At 37.6% G+C, this 27,260-nt stretch overlaps 2 protein-coding genes across 5 annotated transcripts in view; one reads left to right on the forward strand and one right to left on the reverse strand.

Annotated features, from left to right (window-relative positions):
* Positions 1-22,596, forward strand: part of LOC127415553 (NADH dehydrogenase [ubiquinone] 1 beta subcomplex subunit 1-like) — a 226,033-nt gene extending 203,437 nt beyond the window's left edge. For 3 of the 4 annotated variants that reach the window (XM_051654338.1, XM_051654339.1, XM_051654340.1), the window contains exons 2-3: positions 22,209-22,355; positions 22,453-22,596. In XM_051654338.1, the coding sequence (XP_051510298.1) occupies positions 22,216-22,355; positions 22,453-22,489 (177 nt within the window). In that variant the 5' untranslated portion in view covers positions 22,209-22,215 and the 3' untranslated portion in view covers positions 22,490-22,596. Of the gene's footprint in view, positions 1-20,411; positions 20,561-22,208; positions 22,356-22,452 lie in introns of those variants that run through there. The other variant, XM_051654337.1, reaches the window with a different exon arrangement.
* LOC127415543 (cleavage and polyadenylation specificity factor subunit 2-like) lies at positions 1,436-20,298 on the reverse strand. The gene is made up of 15 exons (XM_051654317.1): positions 20,158-20,298; positions 18,489-18,658; positions 18,240-18,399; positions 17,938-18,043; positions 15,195-15,324; positions 14,990-15,105; positions 14,557-14,744; positions 12,261-12,551; positions 11,481-11,581; positions 10,902-11,105; positions 10,593-10,745; positions 6,186-6,411; positions 5,715-6,026; positions 3,515-3,649; positions 1,436-2,023 (listed from the first exon to the last, which is right to left on the reverse strand). The coding sequence occupies exons 2-15, from the start codon at positions 18,635-18,637 to the stop codon at positions 1,931-1,933; spliced, it is 2,364 nt and encodes a 787-aa protein (XP_051510277.1). The 5' UTR covers positions 18,638-18,658; positions 20,158-20,298; the 3' UTR covers positions 1,436-1,930.
* Positions 22,597-27,260: the final 4,664 nt, after the last annotated feature.

The raw sequence follows: 27,260 nt of genomic DNA on the forward strand, positions 1-27,260 counted from the left end.
AGACATGTTTTGTTTGCTTCTCATTTGATTTTAGGACACTATTGTTTAGGTTGAAGTTTTAGGTTATGGTGGTACATTTTCACTCATTAAAACTTCCATCATAAATTCACCCTAAAAACCTCATCTGATGACGACACAATTTCACTCGCTTTTAGCGCCCCCCGGGAAACTGCAGTGAAACATGTTATGAAGCACGTAATTTCGCTTAGTGAAAATGTTGCCACGGTCATGTAATGTTCATGAGATCCGACTATCAAAAACATAATTCTCGATATCTGTAACTGCGTTTTCAATAGTAAAATTTCACTATTACCTGCCATTCACTCCCATTCAAAATGCAATTACAGATATTTATAATGAAATTATGGATTTAATTAAAATTATATGATATCAAAAATGTAGATTTTTACATAGCTGATGTGTAGTTGGAATTAAAAGTCAATTCGGCTTGCCATACACCATGCTTATAAGACAATATGTCGTTAGGGGGCCATTCACACCAAACACATCCTTGTGCTTAAAAAGATAGATGCAGCGCTACGAACAGAACAGAAACTAGGTGTCTGAAGATGCATTTTTAACATTTGAAGTAATTTTTAACCTAAAAAGGCGTCTTAAAATGTGGCACACCTGTTGGAGACACTGAATCAAAGTGATCTTTTTTTTGATTAAGACGTCAATCTTGCTGAGTTTTAAATAGGAACGCATTTGATGTAAACTGCCCCCTTAAAAGAACTTCCATTGTTAAAATAGCATCTTGAGATACCTGCAATCCATTCCATTAGTCGTGCTTAGCTTTGTTTTTAATGCAAGAACGAGTTTGGTCTGAACGGCCCTTACTCCATTTTAACATCCATTACTTTGTATAAAGATGAGAATGCAAAATGTAATGAATATCTGGGACGTAACATTAGCATTGCTGGCTGATTTTGCCAAAAACAGCTGACTCAGGATTAGCAGTGCTGGAAATATTTATGATGAATATAACAGAAGGCTGTGACCCAGGGTCAGATCTTCAGGTCATGGAATAAACGCAATATAATGGATATGTTATGACCTGAAAGATGATATGAAGGACACCATTACAGTTCTTATAAGAATGAAAAATATACCATGGTGTCATTTTATGGAGAACTATTATTAACATTTCCTTTCAATATCCTATAGCGAATGACACTAGCAATGTCATGGGTTTAATTTCCAGGGAACATGGTTATAAAATGTTTACACTGAATGTACTGTAAAACTGGAAACATACCAGAATGCAATTCATAACACAGAGTTGCCACAAGGGGCGCTATAGCATGCGTTCACGTAAACGCCATTACTACGTTCAGTTCTCTGAAGCCCATCAAAAATAAATTCTCGCAAATATAGTTATTTGCATTTTAATTCACATATGTGTAAAAATGTCTTCGATTTTGGCAGTCTCATAAAAGAAAAAGTGAACAGAGATGTTACAAAATGATGGTTAATCTTAATTGTTCAGTCGTCTCACTGGAAATGGGAGAAAGAGATAAGTACTTAGTGCAGTGAGCTCTGTTGTATACTTCACATTTTGCCAAATGTGGTAAGTCACCGGGCGTATCATGTTTATTGAGTTAAATAAACAAAATGAATAAACTGACACAATGTTTCATTATGAAAACTGAGGTTTATCAGTGAACAAAACAAGGGGTAAAAAAAAAGCCATAAACATTTATTTGCATTAAGCAATTCTGAAAAGCACTGTAGCAACGATTCTTCTATAGTTCACACAGACGCTCTAATCTTGGGTCACTTTAAGAGAGCATCTGCCATGTAAATTGGGATAAACAAATAAAAAAAATATACACAACTCAAAAGCTACAAAAGTACAAAAGTAAAGGGAAATAAGGGGATGGCTGGAGTTGTAGTCCCAATTACACTGAGATGAGCTCCGACTGAAGAGCTAAACTACAGCGTACTGCAGGTACAACAGCTCACGAATCCTGTAGTAGTCATCACAATGACACCCTTCCAGACAGATACGGCCTGCTTCAGTCTGAAAGATGGAAAGGAAGAGAAACACAAGTCAGCAAGCTCAGTATTCTAAAGCAACTAGCTAGAAAGAGAGAAAGAAACTGGAATAAAATGCAGACACAGTATATCACTACATGATTGCATCGGTACAGCCCTAGAACACACAGGGGTCTTGAGATGCATTTGTCGCCAGACTTGTCGGCATTTATTCATAAAGTGAGCTAGTTGGAAAAACTGTTAGCTACAAAATGTTTGATGTAGTTTCTCGATGCTACGTCGCACAATTCCCAAAATAAGACTTTGCAACAACAAAAGTCTCTTTTATATTACCTAAATATTACAACTACTGCTGTAATTAATAAACTAGAGAATGTTGCAATGCCCCCAGCTTCTTCTGATTGGCCCATTGTACTGGACACTAATTTGCTGTGTAGCAAAAGTTACTTTTAAGTTAATTTTTAAAACTCTCTTATAAAACGATACAGATATTTTGCTGCTTACCTTATTTTGTCATCAGATCACTGTTTTGCTTAGAAATTAGTCTTAAATTATTATTTTTTTTTTAAAAAAGTACAAAAGATGTACAAATCTTTTTTCTTCATTCTAATAATAAAGAATTTCCATAATTTTTTTTTACATATTATGATAGAGGTAGAGCGATGAGTCTGTTTTTCTGATTAAATTTGTGCCGATCATTGCTTTTTGGAACGTACGGTAATCGGTAAAAATCTATGCAGATTATTTTTTTAACATTCTATTAATCTATTTTAAAAACGATCGACCATTAATCGGTTATCTGCCTTTTCCATCACCTTAGTTTAGTAAATATTTCTTTATATTAATATTATATTACACAATAATTATATTATCATAAACTTTATAAAACGCAACACATTATGCATTTATTTATGGTTTTGGTAAATTTGTCCATAAAATATCGGTGGACGATTCATCAGTGCATTCCTTCTATAAATGCAATGTTCAAGGAGGCAATGCTGAAAAATCATCAAAAATCCCTAACAGACGCTGGCTACCACCCCTGGAGTTCGCTAGCTCGCTAGTTCGAATCCCAGGGGGAATCCAGCCAGGTCTCCTAAGCAACTAAATTGGCCCGGTTGCTAGGGAGGGTAAAGTCACATGGGGTAAACACCTCGTGGTCGCTATAATGTGGTTCGTTCTCGGTGGGGCGCGTGGTGAGTTGAGCATGGTTGCTGCGGTGGATGGCGTGAAGCCTCCACACGCGCTATGTCTCCGTGGCAACGCGCTCAACAAGCCACGTGATAAGATGCGCGGGTTGACGGTCTCTGACGTGGAGGCAACTGGGATTCGTCCTCCGCCACCTGGACTGAGGTGAATCACTACGCGACCACGAGGACTTAAAAGTACATTGGGAATTGGGCATTTCAAATTGGGAGAAAAAGGGGAAAAAATAAACAAATAAATCCCTAACAGATCCTCAGCACAACATGAGATTTGAATGAGAACTATACACATGTAATCTAATTTGACTCACCCTCCTGACGGCAACCAGATTATTACAGACGAGCACGCCACCGACAAACTCCGCCTGGATTCCTTCGCGTAGCAGAACCTGTTTAAAGTCCGACAGTCGTGGTTCGTTGATGAAAACAGACTGATGACCCGGAACCTGGAAAACATTAAAATGCTTTTAACACCATCTACCACACTCACTAAACAGAAGCCGATTTAGTTGGGGGCAGAACGTTGTTTTCTTTCATAGACTCTCTAGAGTCTTTGATGGGATGTTGAGATTCTTCAGTCAGAACATCTATTTTTATCCCTGTTTCTCCTGATGTCTGATGAGCCGTTTTTTGAAGAGCTTTATTTAAACTTCTTTCATGGTCTATCCATTATATTTTCCTCTATTCTCTCTGCATTGCAGCAAACTGCAGTTTTAGTTGCTGTTTAAGACTGTGTCCTAACCAGACACGATGCGACAATCAATCTTTCTGTCAAGACTGAATGCTATTATGCTGTCCAACGTGGTGCATTCACAGCCAATCAGAACATATTTGATGTTTAAATGTACAGGATTTTGGACCAATGAGATTCCATGGCAGGCACGGCTAGGTAGCGCGATGCCACAGAAAAAGAAACCAAGCGATTGACGGTATGATGACTGGTTAGGACAAAAACTGATTAACATGGAAGACATACCTTTTATAGTTTGTTGTTAGAATACCAGAAAGACAACATTACAGATTAAATAATAAAATGTTAAAATAAGAGCTGTTAATTTAATGTGATTAATTATATAAAAATTATGTGTTTAAAAAATGTACGCAATTAACCATGTCCCTGGACCGCAACAAGGAATATTCCAGAGCAATTAAAGCTTGAAGTACCACCTGTTTTCAGCAGGGGGCAGTAAGAGAAACTCCAACTGTAGAGGCAACGTGCTCAGGTTTGCTTGAAACTAGCGACAGCACAAGATGAGAATGTGTATTAGCGTTCAAACACAGCTGGATGGAGCGCAAAGCCAAAAACAAGTTGTAAACTATGTTTAGGCTTAACTGGACACAGCGACCTAAAAACACTGCGTTTATGACGTGACACAACTGAAGTAAGATGCTCCAAAAGTGTTTGTCAAACACGTGTACATTGATGCGTCCTTATAAAAGCCCTTATAATAAATCTATTTCGGACAGATTGATGAATTCAGTTAAAAAACTTAATTATGGTGGACTGTAGGCCAATGAGAGGCTTATGTTCAATAAAATGTAAATAAAAAAATATATCGGCTTCTAAAAACACTTTTTGTATTGTCTCATCAATGCTTTACTCATCTGCCACAACGTCAGGCATTTTTATGTATTTTATTTATGTATTTATAATTATTTAATCATTATATATTGAATTGTTATTTGACGGCCTTTCTCTGCAATTATTTATATACGCGATTAACTGCTTTTAATTCGATTAATTAACTGACATTTCATGTAATTTATTTTAAATACAAAATATCTCTTATTATTTTTTTATTTAATCGATTGACAGCCCTAGTTTAAATGTTAAAGGAATGTTGACATAAAACTGAATCGATAGCATATGTAGCATAATGTTGACTTCCAAAGAAAATATTCTCAACTCGTAATAAATTGCAGTTCCAGTGAGGCACTTACAATGAAAGTGAATGAGGCCAGTCCATAATCAATAAAACACACAAATTGGATGAATGAATAGCCATAAAACAAACATTATACATGTTAACATGATTTTAGTGCAATAAATCTGTTTTCGACTAAATATTAGTGTGATAAAATCGCTATCAGGGTTTACTGGCATTGTGTCAAGACAACGAGGTTGATTTTATCACACTAAAATCATGTTAATACATATAATCTTTACAACTTGTGGCTATACTTTTGAAACAGTGAGTATTTTAACATTTACGGACTGGCCCCATTGACTTCCATTGTCAGTGCCTCACTGGAACCGCAATTTATGCTCTTTTTTTTTTTTTTAATAAACATGGGATGACTCGAACATAACGTTGACCACAAAAGATTGTCAATATAGCTTAACTTGCATTGAACCGGGAATATTCCTTTTAAGTGTAAAATTTCTGCTTTTAAGCCATCCGGGACGCTTGCCCCATAGACTTCCAATACAAGTCAACAAATTCCATTTGTTTCCACGTATTAAATGAAGTCAAAATGATTGTCTGTGCTCATCTTTTCTCTCTCACTCACTTCATGTGCAGGCAGGGGTTCGAGGGTGGGTATGATGTCACTTTCCTCCGATATCTCCTTGTCATCCTCTCCGAACAGAGTCTTCATGGCGTGCTGGTTAGCCACAGCGCTGGGCTCTGTCGTCAGGTCTGTCGAGACGTCCATGGTCAGATCTGCATCCTCAGCCTCGTCTTTTGTCTCGCCCATCTCTGCGATGATGCCCGTGTCCACCTTTTCCACACGCATGTCCAGAACGCCGTCGATCCAGGCCAGCTCTGTGCCTTTGGCTTTACAGAACTGAAGTGAGCTCACCAGAGAGTCTTTCAGTCTCACCTACGAAAACAAAGCGAGACGACACATTTACAGCTCATTATCAGTCACTTAAAAAGACAGGAGTTAAACTAAATTTAAATGCAATCTTAAAGCTGAAGCGGGTAATTTATGCATCACACACGCGTTTGGAGTTCTGGGTGAACAGAAAGGGATTGTTACCTGGTAAATGTGCGTCTCGCTGGTGGCATCTACAGTCTCCTGTAGTTTTGGTGTGTAAATTTTGATGTCTTTCCCGCTGAAGGCCTTACAGGACTCGGCCAGATCCAGACTGGACTCAGGTGGACCATGAACGATCACTAGCTGTCTGGGTTTCATCTGATTTATGATTTTCTTAATGGAGTCTCCGTCAGAACGGCCCTCATAGTCAATGTACGTTACTCGAGCTCTGAGGTCAAAATGAATGAATAAATGAATGAATGAATGGTGCATTTCTGGGTCATTGCTACTTAATGTTAGAGCAATTCCACAATACATAACAGAAAATAATTAGGAGTGTGAATCGATAGGAAAATTGTAACTAACTCATTCATCAAAATGTAGTCTCATGTAGTTCTGTGTTTGTTTTATGTTGTTCTATGTAGCACCATGGTCCTGGAGGAACATTGTTTCGTTTTACTGTGTACTATACTAGCTGTATATGGTTGAAATGACAATAAAAGCCACTTGACACTTGACTTGACTAATCACACAGTTTTCTGTGATTAATCGCAATTAATCATGGTAAACGGTACATTAAAAAAAGAAAAATAATTAAAATATAATCATAAAAATATTTACGTTATTCTTTGCCTAAAGAACTTGCAAGAAATTGGTTAGTTATCCTTTATGTTAACGTAAATAATATTTAAATACGTACATGTTAAAATGTAAGAATTTTGCGGATAGTTAATTAGACATATTTTTATACACGTATAAAATGCCATAAAATCAGTGGACATGTTGTAATGAAAGTCTTCTGGTGTTTTCCAGGGGACTTTTTTTTAATAATAGGATCAACAGGGCAGATTCAAATCATATCAAGCTTTACTGGGAAGAGAAACTTAAGTGTACATTGCCAATGCATTAAGACACTACAGAAAATCAAACTAATTGAAGTTTAAAATCCTTAAACCTGTTATTTTCTCTGGCTGCTGTTCAGTATCCATTGTGCATTTTTGTTTTCAACACTGGTTCAGATGACAGTGAGCGAGTGTTTTTGGGCGATACGAAAAGTACAGAGCCCTCTAGCCCCCTGAGACCCAGGCGTGACTGCTGTGTGCATTTTCCATTTTGATTTGTAACTAGTAGCACCTAATAAACATGCCAAAAAAAACAAAATTTCTAGAGCAAATAGTTTTCCTAAAAATGTATGTCCTCATATGTGGACAACGGGACTAGTTGTGAATTTAAAAAGAAATATCAAGCTATAGAAAGTCTTCATGTTTATCATGTTTCCAGGAGTGTTGGTTATTCATGTTTTAAGACTGTACAGACAATTCCGCCGATTTTCTGTAAAGCTGTTTTGGAACAATTTGTACTGGGAAAAGCACAAATAAAAAAACGATACAAATAAAAATTATTTGACTTGCTTTGACTTATGTAATGTTTTTCTACTTTGGCAACAAAATCTCAATGTTCTCTCTTTTCACTGTCAAACAAACAAGTATAGCCAGTGCTGAAGCATTTTACCAATAAGAAATCAGCATAAATAATTCTGATTCAAAGTAATGGCCAGCATCATCTAATCACTGCCAACCATGTTAAAATAAAATGAAACATTATAAATTCTCAATCTACGTACTGATTATCATTTTCCCATGTCTGCCAAACATGTTGAGTGGTGCAAACATCATCTGCAGCCTGAAACTGAACTTTAGGAGTGAATAGACTTAGCTGCATAGAGAGCTATAGGATGCTCCCTTGCTCCCCATTTAGTGAATGACTTAACCTCCAGTGTGCTGTCTGTCTGCACTGGTCTCAGAACAGTTCGAAATGCACCTTATTTTCATCCTAACTCCATATAAAGCCTCTGAAAGCCATTTTTTCCCCTCAGTGTAAAAATACACAGTAAATATAGGATTTCAAAGGAAAAAATATCCCGATACTCCTCTTACGTAGTCATTGTGTTTGTCAACAGTCAGCGTGCTGTTTCATGACAAATCAATCCAATTTTTAAAATGGCATATAGGATAAAACTAGAGGCTCTTGTCTTATGACTCAAACAGGTTTCAATGCAAAAAACTTATGTTCCTTACCAGATGTAGTTTTGTTGGTATTTCTCCCAAAGTCATACTCCGCTGTGGTCGGCGTCATTTTGTTTGTCACATGACTCTGTACATTGAAAGTTTAACCCTTTACTGAAAGCCCAGAGTCTTCTGAACTGAGATCAGTTAGTTTAAAATAAATTAAATTAAATTATGTGTTGCGTATAGCGAAGCCAAAACACAATGTCCGCGGAGGCAGAAGTACGAGGGTCGCACAAAGCTAGAGGACAGGGTGGGAATTTTTTTTCTGAAACAGTTTGGCGTTGCCCTACTATAGTAAAACCATAGTAAATTTATTGCAACCATATTTTAACCATGATATTTGTAGTAATACCATAGTAACCACAAGATTAACCATGGTTGATCTATACTAAAACCATGGTTACTATATGGATACTGTATACTGTATTAAAACCATGGTTTCCATCAAAAAACATGCTTACTTTTCATAGTTACTTCAATGTTACTATAGTAAAACCATGCTTTCTACTACAGTCATGGTAACTACAATATGACTATAGTAAAACCATGGTACAGTATAGTAAAAACATTGTTACTACAATCACGATTACTACAGTATTATGATCCTGTTGTAAACCTGTGGTTTAAGACAAAAACATGATAACTACATGGATACTAGTTTATAGTTTTACGTTCCCTCTGAATAAATTGACTGTGGGTTTACTTAAGTAATCTTGTACTCGTAGACTGTAGTAACCGTAGTTTTTGGTGGAAACCATGGTTTTAATACAGATTAATCATGGTTAATATTGTCGTTATAGTTTTACTTCTTATATATTAACCATGGTATTTGTGGTAAAACCATAGTAACCACAAAAATTAGTTTTCGTTTTCCTGTATTGTTACTTGGTTTCACTACAAATATCATGGTTAAAATATGGTTATGTAGTAAAACCATGGCAAAGTTATTGCGATGAAACGCAAAATTTATTGAGAGGGAACCCAAAACTATTACAGAAAAAAAACTATTCTCCCACACCTGGCTCACCACTTGCGGGTGAAGTCTCCATTCTCCCTACAGTAAATATGTCCAGTGTTTATTATGCAGAGGACATGCGTTGCACGTAATGAATAAGCGTGAACTGCTCCACAGTTGAGTCGAGCGTGTACTTCCTAAATTTATGTTTGTCAGTTTTAGCCACAAGAAGTGGGGAAAAACTTTAGTGAAGTTTAACAGTCAACTATTAATCACAGAAATTAACGTGTTACATTTTCCAGCCCTAAAAAGAATATATAAATAATTAAAACACTGATGGAGATTTATTTATTTTATTTATTTTTTAATACTGTTTGTTTGTTTCTTAATGCCATGTCAGCTTCTAGGGCTATTTTCATGACAAAATCCAGGTTAAAATATAATATAAATAATATATACAGTATATATACAAGACCATAAGACCATAACTGGCCTCGGCGTGCGCATATTGATGAAATCGTTGTGAATCGTCCATAAGTTTGATAAAATCGAGACTTTATTTTTTGCCATATCGAAATTATTCTGGACTGATTTAAAGGTGCACTAAGTTCTTGTTCATGTCATCTTAGACTTACACTGACACCTAGTGGCCTGGATGCAGCAACATTCAAATGCAATAGTTTTCAGTTACTGATGCCAATGTAAAAATTCACAATACACAGTCAGCCATGGTTACTATAATCAATAGTAAAAGTGTCAAATAACAGGATGGTTACTGAGATCAAGCGAGTAGTATTTGCCTGGTCACGTGATTCTAACATGGCAGCCCCCATGTGCGGACCCTCTCCATGTAGAATAAAACAGCTTTTATAAGGTTACTGATGTGACTGGAGTCTTCATTTTAATGTGTGTTCATGTTTTCCTACATATGTTTCAAAATTATAATATCTTAAGGAGTACAGCTTTTTTAATGAAGAAAAAATGACTTGGTGCTCCTTTAAGTAAAAAATAATAATAACAATAACAATAATAAAAGAAACACCAATATTTAACCGCAATTTCAAATTCCACAGGACTGTTTCAAAAGACTGAAACAATGAAAGCTCTTGGTGGGTCTAAACAACTCAAAGAAAAGAAAAAAAAGGCATCTGTAGGTCACAAAATCGGTTACAGATGATATTAAGGGGAGGGAAATTCTTGCATGAGTCATTACCTTTTGAGGTAGAGGAAAACTGTACTTTTTAAATGTGTGGTAAAGGTTCATTTTGTCAACTCCAATTTTGATTTCATGGGGTTTTATGTCATCTAACATGGTTAGTAATAATAGCCAAACAAGGGTTTTTTTTTTTATACCATGTGATAAGCGTTGAGCAGGCAGGTCCTCACCTGATGTCTAGTGTTTGTGTTGTACTGGTGCATTTAGTGGGCACGTCAGACAGGTCTTGATCCATGGGCTCTTCTCCGTTCGTCAGTCCAGACTCCAGTTTACTCTTCTCTTCTTCAGTGGCCTGAAGCTCAGGAACCAAAAACTCCTCTGGCCTGGGGTTAGACGTCAAAGGTCACAGTAAATACACATATTTTACATTCATACATTACAGGGGGGTTTGGACTGACATGAGGTAGAGCAGATGACAGAAATGTCATATTTATCATATCTCTTCAAGGACGCAAAAAAGGCACCAACAGAGAACTCACCGGATGATCTCTCCGTACTCGTCCCATTTGATCCTCTCCTCATGTGTGGGGAACATGGGATAGGACTTCTTGGCCTGTTTGAAGAAGCCGCCCTTCCTCCCTCCCTCCCCCTTCATCATCAGGTCGTGATGTTTGGTCTTCACAACCGCCGGCTGCTCCAGATCATCCTCCAAATCGCTCTCATCACTCGAGTCCATGTCCACCCTATAAACACAAAATATCTTACTGAAACCCTTTATTTCACAGCTCTCTGGAATAATTGATTCTGACTGGTCAACTGTGCCATTCTTCAGTCAACTATTTTGGTATAACATCTGCTAAAATGCATATTTATTCTGAATAAGTTGCTTCAAGCAACCGATTTCCTACATAATAATTGTAACTCAAACTACTATGTCCATTTAGATATTTAATTGGTAAGCAGTCTTTATCACAAAATAAACCCCTTCAAGATGATAAAAGACTGCCCTGATCACAGTAACAACGTCTTCTTGCATTCAGAGTGAATTAAAGAAGTTTTTTTTTTTTATTCTGACAGTATTTCACTCATACACTCGCTGCAAACACATTTCCACTTACTCTTTCGCCTGCTCCAGTTTTTTGGCAGCTTCCTTCTTCATTTTCTCTTTCTCAATGTATTCCTCCAGCTCTCGGCCATCCAGCCTGCAGCGCCTTCTTATCTGGTAAAGTTTAAGAAAAACAACAAAGTCTGGTCCAAACTGTAGTTCAGGCCACATCCACACTCATTTATTTCAATTGGAAAAAATGCATTAATTTCGCTAAATTTAGCTACGACTATTTGCACATTTGATACACTATAGTTTGAGTATTTTTATCCCCTTTTTTCCCAATTTGGAATGCCCAATCCCCACTACTTAGTAGGTCCTTGCGGTTACTCACCTCAATCCGGGTGGTGGAAGACAAGTCTCAGTTGCCTCCGCTTCTGAGACCGTCAATCTGTGCATCTTATCACGTGGCTCGCTGTGCATGACACCACGGAGACTCACAGCATGTTGAGGCTCATGCTACTCTCCGCGATCAACGCAAAACTTACCACGTGCCCACTGAGAGTGAGAACCACTAATCGCGACCACGAGGAGGTTACCCAATGTGGCTCTACCCTCCCTAGCAACTGGGCCAATTTGGTTGCTGAGGAGATCTGGCTGGAGTCACTCAGCACACCCTGGATTCAAACTCACGACTCCAGGAGTGGTAGTCAGCATCAATACTCGCTGAGCTACCCAGGCCCCTAGTTTTTTTTTTTGAGTATTGATTCTGAATACTAACATCTCCTTCTAATGAAAATTAAAAGACTAAAAGGAAAACCCAGATGAACTAAACCCGTCTCATATCTCATACCTCCAGATCTATCCTCTTCTCTCCCGGGTTATCAATGAGATAGCGTGCCAACGTGCCCGGTGTGGTCCGGTAGGTTAGGATCACCGAGTTTTTAGCGTCCTGGCACCACTGAATGAAGAGTTCCCGCGAGAAGCCCGACTCTAGATCAGGCTGACTGCACAGAACCACCTTTGGGCTCGGCACACGGGCCAGATCGGACAGACTGTGACAGAGCGAGAGGTGGCGGAACTGGAACGGATTGTTGCGTTTATCCTCGAAGCATCGCATGAGCTTATCGCTCATCCACTCCACCTGTGAGAGAACAAGAGAACTCGTGCTGTGACGACAACTGATGTTACCAACTAAGACCCGAAACATACTCTACATAAGTTTGTGAACGCAAAAGCTTCTAGTTATTCAAGCTCGACTGGCTTTTGAGAAGAAAAGCTTGTAATGTGTTGGCCAAGCATTTGTGTCTGTAATTTGAAAACTTGCACATAGGATATTTCTGGTCTAAAGTTACCAAATTTGACAAATGAGATCAATTTGAAAGTGTGTTTCATGTTTTTATTTTTCTAAAACAATGGTGATTTAAATATTAAATGACACTTTCAGGCCCATTTACAACACGGGTGTAAAAATGCATCGGTGCATCATCATGCTGTCGAGTTCGTCTTTGTGTTATTATTCACAACTGTTTGTGTCCATTTGACCAAAGTAAGTTAATTGCTGTTGCTTTCCTCAATTACGATATATTAAGTTTATATTGCTTTATATCTCTTTAAAATGCGTTATTTCTTCAATTCTTCACAGCCTAAATATACGTGAATGAGCGGAATCACTCACTCATTCTCTTCACTCTCTTTATAGTGAATGCCACATAATGCACTATATAGTGAAAAGGGAGAGATTTCAGACTGTTCTGAAGGGAACTAACCAGTTAAAAGCTAATTGCCGGTTGATTAAAGTTACCTATGATTGATTGGTCAATGACACATTGCAGCCGCAAAAGATAAAACATTCTCGTGAATGCAAGCGGAGCTGCCTCCGATCTGCTGCCTTTCCCATTGAAAATGAATAGAGAACTTAACTACCTTTATACGCTATGAACCAATGGCTTTTAATTCTGTGTCCCTGCTTGATTTAAACATGGGTCTAATCTGTCTGCATATGACATTTTGTTTGTAATTATTGGTGCAATAAATGTTAATGCTATATGCAAATCTATAATGCTTATTCCACGGTTTACATACCGTTGGTTTGTGTGTGTGTATGTGTGTGTGTATCAAGTCATTATGTTGTATTATGGTATCCTGTGTGCATATTAGACCTAGAGGTAGACCGATATATCAGTTTTACCGATTAATCGGTGCCGATAATTGCTTTTGGAACTATCGTTATCGGCAAAAATCTATGGCGATAGTCGGCGATAGTTTTTCATCATTTTGTCATTTCAAAATAAGAGTCCCTGGTGTGTTTCGGGCATATTTAAATTTAAAAGTCCCGCATTATGCACCAAATCTTAATTGCTTTCTGGTTATATTTGAGATTTTGGTTGATCAATAAACTACATATGGGATTTTACTCATTTAGGACTCTTTGTCTTTGCCCGTCATAGTAAGGAAAGAATAAGATTATTTTTTTTGACATGCTATTAATCAATTTGAAAAACTATCAGCCGATTAATCGGTTATCTGCCTTTTCCACCACCTTAGTTATTGGTATCGGCAAAATTCACTCTAAAAATTTACCTCTAATCAGATCTATAATGCATTGAACATTAGTATTATTTTTCTGATTATATATGCAGCCAAACTTCCTTAGCCCTAAATGCATCTGTGACTCTAGTGCTCAAGTCTGGTGCATGTCTGGCTGTTTAAATAAAGAACTTTCAGTAAAAACACTGAATCTTTTTTCTGCACATTTTTGAAAATATTTATAAAATAATCAAATCGGATCGAACCGAAACGTGACTAAATTTCTGATTTCACGTTGCACCGTAATCGTTAGGTAAAGAATCGTTGTCAGTGCAAATATTTACTCCTCTACGTATAATGAATCATAACAACATGAAAGACACCTTTTTAAATCAACATACAGTATGTGACATCAGCCAGAGGAAAGCCGTTTCAGAGGCGGATCAAGTCATTTAATTTTGATGAAAGTTCACGTAGACAACCACTTTTTTTCCTTTGGAATAATGCGCACTGATGAATCACACACAGTAAAACCACATTAAGAAAAACAAAGTGTCAGTTTTGATTTACTGAAGAACCTAAAGTGCAACAGGACTTGAATTACAACATGACAGCGAGACCTGTGACTTGGAGAATTCCACCACGTTGTAGCTGACATTGTTGAGCAGCGCAAGCGAGTAGACGCCCAGTCCCGCATCTTTGGTCCTCCAGATCTGATCCAGAAGCTGAGCGAGCTCCAGCACACGTCCTGCTGTATCTACAGCGATCAGCACGTTGCCATCACCACGTAGGGTCTCCATGACATTGGCTGGAGGGGAGTGGCAAACATCATCATCATCACGTAACAAAGGGGTCAAATCAAAACTTATTTTTTCTTCCAGATGTTTTTTTTATACTAGGAAAACAGACTGTAAGTTTCAGTCAGATCTCAACAGCTTCAGCTGAATATTTCAGCGTGGATTGTTTAGGGCAGGGGTTTTCAAACTTGTTGATGCCAAAGACCCCCGAATATGATGACTGCCTTGTGAAGGACAAGGGGGTTGTAAAACTTACTGAGCAGTTGCTCGTCTCGCTGTTTTCTACGAGGCTGCACATACGAGGCGTTGAAGGAGTCGGTGATGAGAAGAGACGGTCTGCTGATCGTTTCCAGGGAGCAACCGTTCAGATGACTAAGAGGATACAGGAAATATAATGCTTACAATGGTTTACTCTGCAGTACAATCATTTTATCTCCAGGAGTGATGCCGTTCAAACTTACATCTCTCTCTTGTGGTTGAAATCCACAGCATATACAATCTCTTCCTCACCATCCTTAACGATTTTCCAGATTGTGCCTCCGATCATGTGACCAGCAGGAAGAGGGGTGATGGACAGACCGTGACCTTTTCCTGTTTTTTAATACATTATCATCAATTTTAAAAGTTAAAGGAATATTCCGGTTTCAATACAAGTTAAGCTCAATCCACAGCATTTGTGGCAAAATGTTGATTACCACAAAAACGTATTTTGACTTGTCCCTAATTTTCTTTTATAAAAAATCTGTTTCAGTGAGCCACCTACAATGGAAGTCAATGGGGTCAATCCATAAACGTTAAAATACTCACTGTTTCAAAAGTATAGTCACAAGACATAAACAATGTGTGTACACATGATTTTAGTGTGATAAAATCACTTACTAACTGAGTAAAGTTTTAGCCAGTTTTACAACTTCATTGCCATGATGATGTAATGTCAACAAACCCTAAAATCTTCAAATGACTGTAAAAAGGACAATTTAAACAACTTTACAGCTCAAACAGTACATGAAGAATTAATGTGTGCTTTTCAGTTCATTAATTCATTACTATTAGGCAAAAAAAATAATATATATATTTTTTAAATAAAATTAATTATATATTAATATTAAAAAACTAAACATCTGGAAGAATTTGTTGTACTGCCTTTTAGCAAATATGAGACTAATGAAAAAAAATGAAATAAACTCAAACTAAAATGTCCCAGTGCATTAACATGAGAAATCTGGTGGGAGGGGGTGCTTAAAAGAATAGTTCACCCAAAAATTAAAATTCTCTCATGATTTACTCACCCTCATGCCACCCCAGATGAGTATGACTTACTTTCTTCTGCAGAACACAAATTATGATTTTTGGAAGAATATCTCAGCTCTGTAGGTCCATAAAATGAAAGTGAATGGTGAACAAAAATTTGAAGCTCCAAAATGAACTTAAAGGCATCATAAGCATAATCCATATGACTCCAGTGGTCTAATTAATGTCTTCTGAAGCAAAATGCTAGGTGTAAGAAATAGGTCAATATTTAACTTTTTTTTTACTAAAAATGTTCACTTCCAGCCAGCAAGATGATGTGGGTGAAGCTCAAACTTCCTATCACGTGATGTAATCCCTTATTCCCCTATTGATCCCTGATTAGCAGCTGTTTGGACTGTTTATTAGGAGCTATTAGCTGCGATACTGTTTGGATACAAAAGCAGTTTATGCAGCGGTCTGCGCAGGGAGCTCAGTCTGAGGTATCTCCTGCATTCACTTGCATTCAAACAGCTATCCTTGTTAACCGTTCCAAGATGGTGCAGCAGTTGATGTTTCCAAAACAGCCGAATGAGGAGTCTATGTATGATGCTCCTCTGTTGTAAACAACACCGTGCTTCCGTTTAAAAAAAAAATGTATTTCACTCATCAGTTCTCACGTGAACTTGCCAACACGCTTGACCTCGACCCTCGTGAATTTTTAGCAAAATACTTTTAAATAATGATCTATTTCTCACACACACCTAGCGTTTTCGCTTCAGACATTACTTAATCCACTGGAGTCGTATGGATTACTTTTATGAAGACTTTACGTGCTTTTTGGAGCTTCAAAAATGTGGCACCCATTCACTTGCATTGCGAGGAACTACAGAGCCGAGGTATTCTTCTAAAAAACACTGTGTGTGTTCTGCAGAAGAAATAAAGTCATACACATCTGGGATGGCATGAGGGTAAGTAAATGATGAGAGAATTTTCATTTTTGGGTGAACTATCCCTTTACTTAACATTACATTATGAAAAAAGTCTATACATCGCACAATACAACGATACTTGAACAAAAATGAGCTGCATGGTCGAGTTGCCAGAAAGAAGCCTTTACTGCGCCAATGCCACAAAAAAGCCCGGTTACAATATGCCCGACAACACCTTGACACACCTCACAGCTTCTTGCACATTGTAATTTGGAGTGACGAGACCAAAATAGAGCTTTATGGTCACAACCATAAGCGCTATGTTTGGAGAGGGGTCAACAAGTATTGTGCTCCTTGAAACAACCACACCGTCTTTTTCCAGAGCAGCCTGCATTTCTCCTGAGGTTACCTGTGGGTTTTTCTTTGTATCCCGAACAATTCTTCTGGCAGTTGTGGCTGAAATCTTTCTTGGTCTACCTGACCTTGGCTTGGTATCAAGAGATCCCCGAATTTTCCACTTCTTAATAAGTGACTGAACAGTACTGACTGGCATTTTTAAGGCTTTGGATATCTTTTTATATCCTTTTCCATCTTTATATAGTTCCATTACCTTGTTACGCAGGTCTTTTGACAGTTCTTTTCTGCTCCCCATGGCTCAGTATCTAGCCTGCTCAGTGCATCCACGTGAGAGCTAACAAACTCATTGACTATTTATACACAGACACTAATTGCAATTTAAAAAGCCACAGGTGTGGGAAATTAACCTTTAATTGCCATTTAAACCTGTGTGTGTCACCTTGTGTGTCTGTAACAAGTCCAAACATTCAAGGGTATGTAAACTTTTGATCAGGGCCATTTGGGTGATTTCTGTTATCATTATGATTTCAAAAGAAGCCAAACAACTATGTGATAATAAATGGCTTCATATGATCACTACCCTTAAATAAATGTTTTTGCATGATCAGTCATATTTTCAAAATCAATGCCAAAATTTCACAATTTCTGCCAGGATATGCAAACTTTTGAGCACAACTATATATCTTACCTTTCAGGTTGACTATTTGTGAGTATTTTAACTGCTGGATTTTGTCAAATGCGGAATCCACATCATCCAGTGTGAACAGACTAAAATCTTCTGTGTTGTGTCGAGACTGTGAGAGCAAACAAAGGTGGAACACATCGGTGACTTACATTATCAGTGAACATCTAAAACTATTAGAATGCTGCTCTGCCATGGGCTGATGTTATTTAATTAGCAGCGTACATCTTATCCTAAATTCAGACACATAACCAGGGCCAACATCAACCAATGTCTCATTTGAAACCTGTTAGAGAGCTCATTCTCACCTGATAGAGATCATACATGAACATCTGGCCCATCTTGTAGACGGGTATGGTGGCGTAGATGGTGCAGTTGAGCCCCAGTTTCCCCACAGCATATGGTAAAGCGCCCAGATGCAGATGATCAGGGTGAGAGAGCAACACTGCATCCACCTGATGAACATACCTGACCGAGACAAGGCAGGAAATGCACAATGAAATCACATTCAGGAAGTGCTCTAAATAACTTCAGACATTCCAATGAGTGTCTCATACCGTTTCAGGGAGTCTATGATGTCCATGGAGAAGTTTTCGTCCCAGCCACAGTCCAGCAGGAAGCGGAACTCGTCCACCTGTAACAGGTAACACAGCGCCGATTCCTCCCGCACGCCGGACAGAGCGGTCAGTTTGATGATGGACGTCATTCTGCTGTCTGGCCAATCACACTGTAAAGACAGAACCAACAGCATTAGTAAAGAACAACAGTGTACACATTAAACACAAAACCAACATGAATGAGTTCTTCAGGATTTGTATTTATTTTAATAATCAGCCTGAATAAAATCATTTGGGTCAATGGAATATTTCACAAAAGTCAAATACTAACATAAAACTACCAAAATGTATTATGGTACTAGCATGAATTTTTGGACAAATACTAGACTTTTTTGGATGTGTACACTGGCAATACCATGTTTTAGCATGATGTGTTTCTTTGAAATACCATGTTGTATGATTATGGCAATCATTCAGTACCATGGTACACATCAAAGTACCATGGTAATACCGTGTTTTCTGGACATGTACCGTAATACCATGTTTTCTGGACATGTGCCACGGTACTACCATGTTTTCTGGACGTACCATGGTAATACCATGTTTTCTGGACGTGTGCCATGGTACTACCATGTTTTCTAGACATGTGCCACGGTACTACCATGTTTCCTGGACGTACCATGGTAATACCATGTTTTCTGGACATGTGCCATGGTAATACCATGTTTTCTAGACATGTGCCACGGTACTACCATGTTTTCTGGACGTACCATGATAATACCATGTTTTCTGGACATGTGCCATGGTAATACCATGTTTTCTAGACTTGTGCCACGGTACTACCATGTTTTCTGGACGTACCATGGTAATACCATGTTTTCTGGAAGTGTGCCATTGTAATACCATGTTTTCTGGACGTGTGCCATGGTAATACCATGTTTTCTGGAAGTGTGCCATGGTAATACCATGTTTTCTGGACGTGTGCCATGGTAATACCATGTTTTCTGGACGTGTGCCATGGTACTACCATGTTTTCTGGACATGTGCCATGGTACTACCATGTTTTCTGGACGTGTGCCATGGTACTACCATGTTTTCTGGACATGTGCCATGGTACTACCATGTTTTCTGGATGTACCATGGTACTACCGTGTTTTCTAGACATGTGCCACGGTAATACCATGTTTTCTGGATGTGTGCCATGGTAATACCATGTTTTCTGGATGTGTGCAATGGTAATACCATGTTTTCTGGACATGTACCATAATATTTTTAAAGCACCTTGAATACCATGTTATGAACAGGGTAATCAATCAGCACCGGTATTTAATCTGATTCATCAGTGCTCCACGGCACTACCAAAGTAATTTTGGTAAACCATTTACAAAAACATCAAATTACAAACACGACATTTGAAAACATTCAGTAAATAAACACAACGATAACAGGTGAGTTCAGGACTGTAGAGTTGATCTAGCCAGACTGACAAAGAATGAATAATTACTTATGTATTCTAAGACATAATTAATAGTCACCTCTTAATTTTAATCTAAATCTAGATTCAAACTTGATCTGAATAAATCCTCCTCACATCAACCGGCAGCCCATTGAAAAAAACAGATTTGCTTCAAAAAAAGGACAAAGCTTGTGTTAATAAAAGTTTTCATACCCGTATCGCGCAATGTCAGTTTTGATTCCAGACGGTTTGATAGCTAATAAATGCTGCAAAACGATGGAAAATCATCTTTAATTGATATGTATAACTCAACTGTGCAGCATGAGTCCAGCAGCCATTACTGCCGTCGTCGCTGTCGTCACTGGACTGAACCACTGACAGGACGAGAGAGGTAAAGAACTCCTCATGATTTACTGTATTAGAACGATTCGTTTTAATTTATTACTTAACAAATATAATTTCAATTATATTCAATGTATATCTAAAAAGTACTTGTTTTAGGAAATACTGTAAATGTAATAAAAATATTAAAAGTCTCAAACGGACGTGATGACGTTTGGTAGAGTCCTGTCTCCTCTGACCGCTGCTAATAACACACAGAGGAAACCAGCAGAAGGTAAATTAGATCAAAATTCACATTTGTTGCATCGACACACGCATTTTTATATTTTGTATGGAATAATTACGTTGCAACATTTAAGTGAGACGTTTATACAGTCTTTCGATGCTATTAATTGACATTAAAACGACATGTTTGTCGAGGAATTGAGCACATAGTGTTGAAACAGGCCCAGAACAGTCACCTTCACATAAACCCACACAAATTATAGAACATTTATATTATGATATGACATACTTTGACACAGATACAAATTATGCGTTTTCCGTTTGTTTTTGTGGATTCCATGTTAAATGTTTTAATTAAATGTTATGATCAAATGGTGTTCAAATTGACACATATAGCTTTAATCAAATAAAAATATAATTTTTCATTTTAATTTTTTTTTATTTTGTTTTTTTACAAAAAAGTGCAATTTTATTTTTGGTCAAATAAAATGATGCACAACAGAGCTTCACGGTATTAATGAAAACAATTCTGATTACCTGTTGCACAAGGTTGCTATGGCTGAATCACAACATGCTGATAAAACACTTGCTTTTGTGATATTGCTTACAAATAATAATAATAATAATAATAAAACAACCATTTAATACTATATAATTGTTATTATGATTATTATTGTTACTTTTTGAATATTCAATTTTTATACAGCAGTTATATTTTTCTGTCTTAAATTTTACACATCCAGTTGAATAGAGCTTTTTATTTTAGCTGGACTTTTATTTTGACAGACCTTTGAGTTTTTCCTGTTTTTGACAGGTTTGTTATATCAAGTTTCCCATTAATGCTGTGATACTCCTGTCGCGAGCAGAAATCTCCGAGCTGCACCGGAGTTCATTTAAGTGTTAACAGCCGTTTATACTCTAAACACACTGCATGAAAATTCAGCACCAGCACCAGTAGTGTGTGTGTGTGTGTGTGTGTGTGTGTGTGTGTGTGTGTGTGTGTGTGTGTGTGTGTGTGTGTGTGTGTGTGTGTGTGTGTGTGTGTGTGTGTGTGTGCGCGCGTGTGTGTGAAGCAGATGACAGAGAGCGGCACCTCTTGTTCATTCTGTAGCGTGCAGCGCATGTGACTGTATATTATTTAATTAAATTACATCCTTCTGCTGTTTAATGATCACACCTGGCCATATCCCGAGGTTTTTTTATTTTATTTTCAAATCATCATTGATTTCATCTAAAAACTGTCACATCTCATATAATTTTGCTTATGACAGCATACTGTAATATGGTATCGAAATTAGCAACAAGATGATATCGTACCATTTTTCTGGTATCGCGATACTTCGTTAGTACCGGTAAACCGCGCAACCTTAATAAATGGATAGACAGAGAGATATATAGAGAGACAGATGTAGAATACAATAGATAGATAGAATAAAAAGATTGACAAATAGGCTAGATAGATGGATAGAAAGAATATAATAGATTGAAAGAAATAGAATAGAAAGAGATATTGATAAATATGATAGATGGATAGACAGATAGATATTTAGACAGCTACATAGATAAATAGTACTGTGTGTTTATTAACTCTATTTAATACTTTAATGAAAATTGCAGGATAATGTGAAATGCAATATAAAATATCAGAGTTGAAATGAAATCATCCAACTATATTTATGTCTCTTTTCTCTAATTGCAGGCATCATGGTGAACTTTGCTGCAGCGTTTCGGGAGCATTGGGTCAATATTTTGGTCCCTTTGGGTTTCGTCATCGGGGTTTACCTGGACCGACGGAACGATCAGAAACTCACAGCATTCAGGAATAAGAGTGCTTTATACAGCAGGTGAACTCTCTTTATATTCTCTTCATATAAAGATATTTGAAAATGGTGGCGTGTCTTGCTAAATGAATTATGTTTCTGAATCTCTATCTGATTTCAGGGAACTGAAGCCCGGTGAGCAGTTCACCTGGAAGTGATATTTATTGGACCCTCTGCTCAGTTTACTGTGTATACTGTTTGTTCAGCCACTGTGTCTCTGATTCCAAGCATGTTGGCACAATAAATTTTCATTTAGTTCTGTAAAGCCTTATAGTTTTTATTTTTAAGCAGACAATGACTGTTTCCATCCAAGGGTTTTTTGCAACAAAAGATGTAGTGCATCGAAAAGTTTACCGATATAGCTTATAGAAACGCAAATTATTTCTAAAATTGTCGACATAATATTTTTCAGTTTAACTCTTACACATAAACTCTATGACGATACTTCAAATATTGCAAAAATATAGTGTCACATGACAGAATTTTCCCCAGTCGTTAGCCTGTTTTAATCATGACGACAAGGAATACATCCTTGAAAACCAATTACTGTACGTGAAGCATTACTCGCACTATTATGGATTGGTCTTAACGGCATTCCCGCACAGATCTGATGCTGCCAACACATCTGCGTCATGACACTTCCAGGAGTGCCAACACAAATATCTCGTATCATGCACCTGTCATCGATAAGTGCAAGGAGAACAAATGAATGGCCACTTTTTGCGAATAATCGCGGTAGCCATCCATTTATTTATTAAAGTTGCTTTTCCACACCATTCATAATAATAGACGGCAGTCAAAGAATACAAAAAAAAAAAAAACATATAATTTCTGTGCACAAAGATGTTTTAAGTTAAAAATACACAATACTAGGAGAAAAGCTTCATTGTGCTTTTTTGGAACACTAACATATACCCCAATCCTATAAAATTATTGTTTAGCTTACTTTTGAAAAAATGCCAGCAAAATTCCCTGTATTCAATTAAAAAATTGCCAAATGAAAAAATAATATTGTTAGGCCTATAAAATTGCCTTTTCTTCAATTAGTCTTACCCTGTAGATGAAAAATTAGTCTGAATGACATTCCCAGAATGTTCTACACTTTTTTCAAGACTAGATAAAACTATTTGTCCAATGCTGAGTTCACTTTCAGAAAACTAGCTTTTGAACCATTTAAATCTTTTAAAGATCTTAAACCTGGGGCCTGGGTAGCTCAGCGAGTATTGACGATGACTACCACCCCTGGAGTCGCGAGTTCAAATCCAGGGTGTGCTGAGTGACTCCAGCCAGGTCTCCTAAGCAACCAAACTGACCCGGTTGCTAGGGAGGATGGGGTAACCTCCTCGTGGTCATGATTAGTGGTTCTCGCTCTCAATTGTGCGTGTGGTAAGTTGTGCGTGGATCGTGGAGAGTAGCATGAGCCTCCACATGCTGTGAGTCTCCGCAGTGTCATGCACAACAAGCCACGTGATAAGATGCGTGGACTGATGGTCTCAGAAGCGGAGGCAACTGAGACTTGTCCTCCGCCACCCGGATTGAGGTGAGTAACTGCGCCACCACGAGGACCTAGTAAGTAGTGGGAATTGGGCATTCCAAAATTGGGGAGAAAAGGGGAGAAAATTAAAATAATTAAAAACAATTTTTTAAATCTAACCCTCTTTACCTCGGATCACATTTGCTGAGCTTCTTCAGAAAAGGTAAATTGCATTATGACGCTAAAATTAATTTTAGTTGGTGTTTTAGGTCATTAAAAGTTGCTGGACATATATGCGGGACATAATGCAGTTGTGATGGCGATGCTTAAGATTAGATGATTGTTCAAAATATTGAATATCAGGAATATATCACACACCAATCAGCCACAACATTGAAACCACCTGCCTAATAATGGTTTTAACGTTGTGGCTGATAGGTGTATATGTAATGTCAGGAAACCCTGATATTACACCGCATCAATTTTTCTTTAATAGCTGTGCACACAGCATATGAATGGTCGATGGATGGTTGTTATACTAAGACCGAAATTTTCCCCTACTACTTGGTGAAGGTTGCTAGCTTGAAAAGGCGATGACAATCCGCTTTTGGGTCAGAACGGTGGCAACCTGTGATAGGCGCAACATCAGGACCAATATTACAGTCCTATCAGAAGGGCAACTGCTCCCTTTTGATTGTAATTCCTCCTCTTCTTATTGCATTTATTTGTGAAATTAAAATGACAGTAAGCTGGCTAATTTCAATTAATTGTCTTAATACTCCCCCCATTTTACAAAGACTTTGTGGGAAAAAATGTAAGTACATCTGGGAGGCGAATGGCTAAGGAATGGCTTGCACAATTAGCGATACACACACATTTGTGTATGGAAACGGCTTAAGGGCAAATTTCTTCTGCAATAAACCAAAACTTATGCGACAAAATGTTTTTTTTAAGCAAGACGTCATCATGCACACCATTTTTATCAATAACAGGCTGTTTGAATGGAAACAAGCAGAAGACGTCACATTTCAGTAAATGTTTACGCATTTTCACTTTATCAATAACAAAACAGCGCGAAAAGTGGATGGAAAATAGGTTAATGTCTGTATGCATGTGAATGAGTGCTACAAAAAGAAACTTCACATCATCTGCTTGGACAAGTTTTTGTTGTAACCAGCTAAGGTTTTTTTTAAACCTTTAATGCATACTTCGGGTCTTAAGTGACCCGGCACCTCATTCCACCCCTGTACCTCAACCATTTTTTGGAGTTATGCCCACACCACTTTAGTATGCCTCAACCTTCTCAATAGTGTAACAAAAAAACTAAAATTGCAAATATATATATATATATATATATATATATATATATAATTTTATTACTGCTTAGTTACCAAATGTGTTTAGGGTCATTAAAGACCCAAGATATGTAATAATGTTGCTTTCAGAAACATTTAATATCTATATAAGTATACTATCACAGGATATCTATTTCTTTATTACAAGTGTTGTGTAATATGGAGAAAATGCAATTACCCTGCTTCCTTGTTTGATTATTTTATTTATATATACAGGTGCATCTCAATAAATTAGAATGTCATGGAAAAGTTCATTTATTTCAGTAATTCAACTCAAATTGTGAAACTCGTGTATTAAATAAATTCAATGCACACAGACTGAAGTAGTTTAAGTCTTTGGTTCTTTTAATTGTGATGATTTTGGCTCACATTTAACAAAAACCCACCAATTCACTATCTCAAAAAATTAGAATACATCATAAGACCAATAAAAAAAACAAACATTTTTAGTGAATTGTTGGCCTTCTGGAAAGTATGTTCATTTACTGTATATGTACTCAATACTTGGTAGGGGCTCCTTTTGCTTTAATTACTGCCTCAATTCGGCGTGGCATGGAGGTGATCAGTTTGTGGCACTGCTGAGGTGGTATGGAAGCCCAGGTTTCTTTGACAGTGGCCTTCAGCTCATCTGCATTTTTTGGTCTCTTGTTTCTCATTTTCCTCTTGACAATACCCCATAGATTCTCTATGGGGTTCAGGTCTGGTGAGTTTGCTGGCCAGTCAAGCACACCAACACCATGGTCATTTAACCAACTTTTGGTGCTTTTGGCAGTGTGGGCAGGTGCCAAATCCTGCTGGAAAATGAAATCAGCATCTTTAAAAAGCTGGTCAGCAGAAGGAAGCATGAAGTGCTCCAAAATTTCTTGGTAAACGGGTGCAGTGACTTCAAAAAAACACAATGGACCAACACCAGCAGATGACATTGCACCCCAAATCATCACAGACTGTGGAAACTTAACACTGGACTTCAAGCAACTTGGGCTATGAGCTTCTCCACCCTTCCTCCAGACTCTAGGACCTTGGTTTCCAAATGAAATACAAAACTTGCTCTCATCTGAAAAGAGGACTTTGGAACACTGGGCAACAGTCCAGTTCTTCTTCTCCTTAGCCCAGGTAAGATGCCTCTGACGTTGTCTGTGGTTCAGGAGTGGCTTAACAAGAGGAATACAACAACTGTAGCCAAATTCCTTGACATGTCTGTGTGTGGTGGCTCTTGATGCCTTGACCCCAGCCTCAGTCCATTCCTTGTGAAGTTCACCCAAATTCTTGAATCGATTTTGCTTGACAATCCTCATAAGGCTGCGGTTCTCTCGGTTGGTTGTGCATCTCTTTCTTCAACACTTTTTCCTTCCACTCAACTTTCTGTTAACATGCTTGGATACAGAACTCTGTGAACAGCCAGCTTCTTTGGCAATGAATGTTTGTGGCTTACCCTCCTTGTGAAGGGTGTCAATGATTGTCTTCTGGACAACTGTCAGATCAGCAGTCTTCCCCATGATTGTGTAGCCTAGTGAACCAAACTAAGAGACCATTTTGAAGGCTCAGGTGTTTTGAGTTGATTAGCTGATTGGCATGTCAAAATATTCTAATTTTTTGAGAGAGTGAATTGGTGGGTTTTTGTTAAATGTGAGCCAAAATCATCAGAATTAAAAGAATCAAAGACTTAAACTACTTCAGTCTGTGTGCATTGAATTTATTTAATACACGAGTTTCACAATTTGAGTTGAATTACTGAAATAAATGAACTTTTCCACAACATTCTAATTTATTGAGATGCACCTGTATATGTGTTTTGATACACAAACAGTTGTGCTCAAAAGTTTGCATACCCTGGCAGAAATTGTGAAATTTTGGCATTGATTTTGAAAATATGACTGATCCTGCAAAAAAACTGTCTTTTATTTAAGGATAGTGATCTTATGAAGCCATTTATTATCACATAGTTGTTTGGCTCCTTTTTAAATCATAATGATAACAGAAATCACCCAAATGGCCCTGATCAAAAGTTTACATACCCTTGAATGTTTGGCCTTGTTACAGACACAGAAGGTGACACACACAGATTTAAATGGCAATTAAAAGTTAATTTCCCACATCTGT

This window comes from Myxocyprinus asiaticus, chromosome 25 (assembly GCF_019703515.2).
Source record: "Myxocyprinus asiaticus isolate MX2 ecotype Aquarium Trade chromosome 25, UBuf_Myxa_2, whole genome shotgun sequence".
NCBI classification, from domain to species: domain Eukaryota; kingdom Metazoa; phylum Chordata; class Actinopteri; order Cypriniformes; family Catostomidae; genus Myxocyprinus; species Myxocyprinus asiaticus.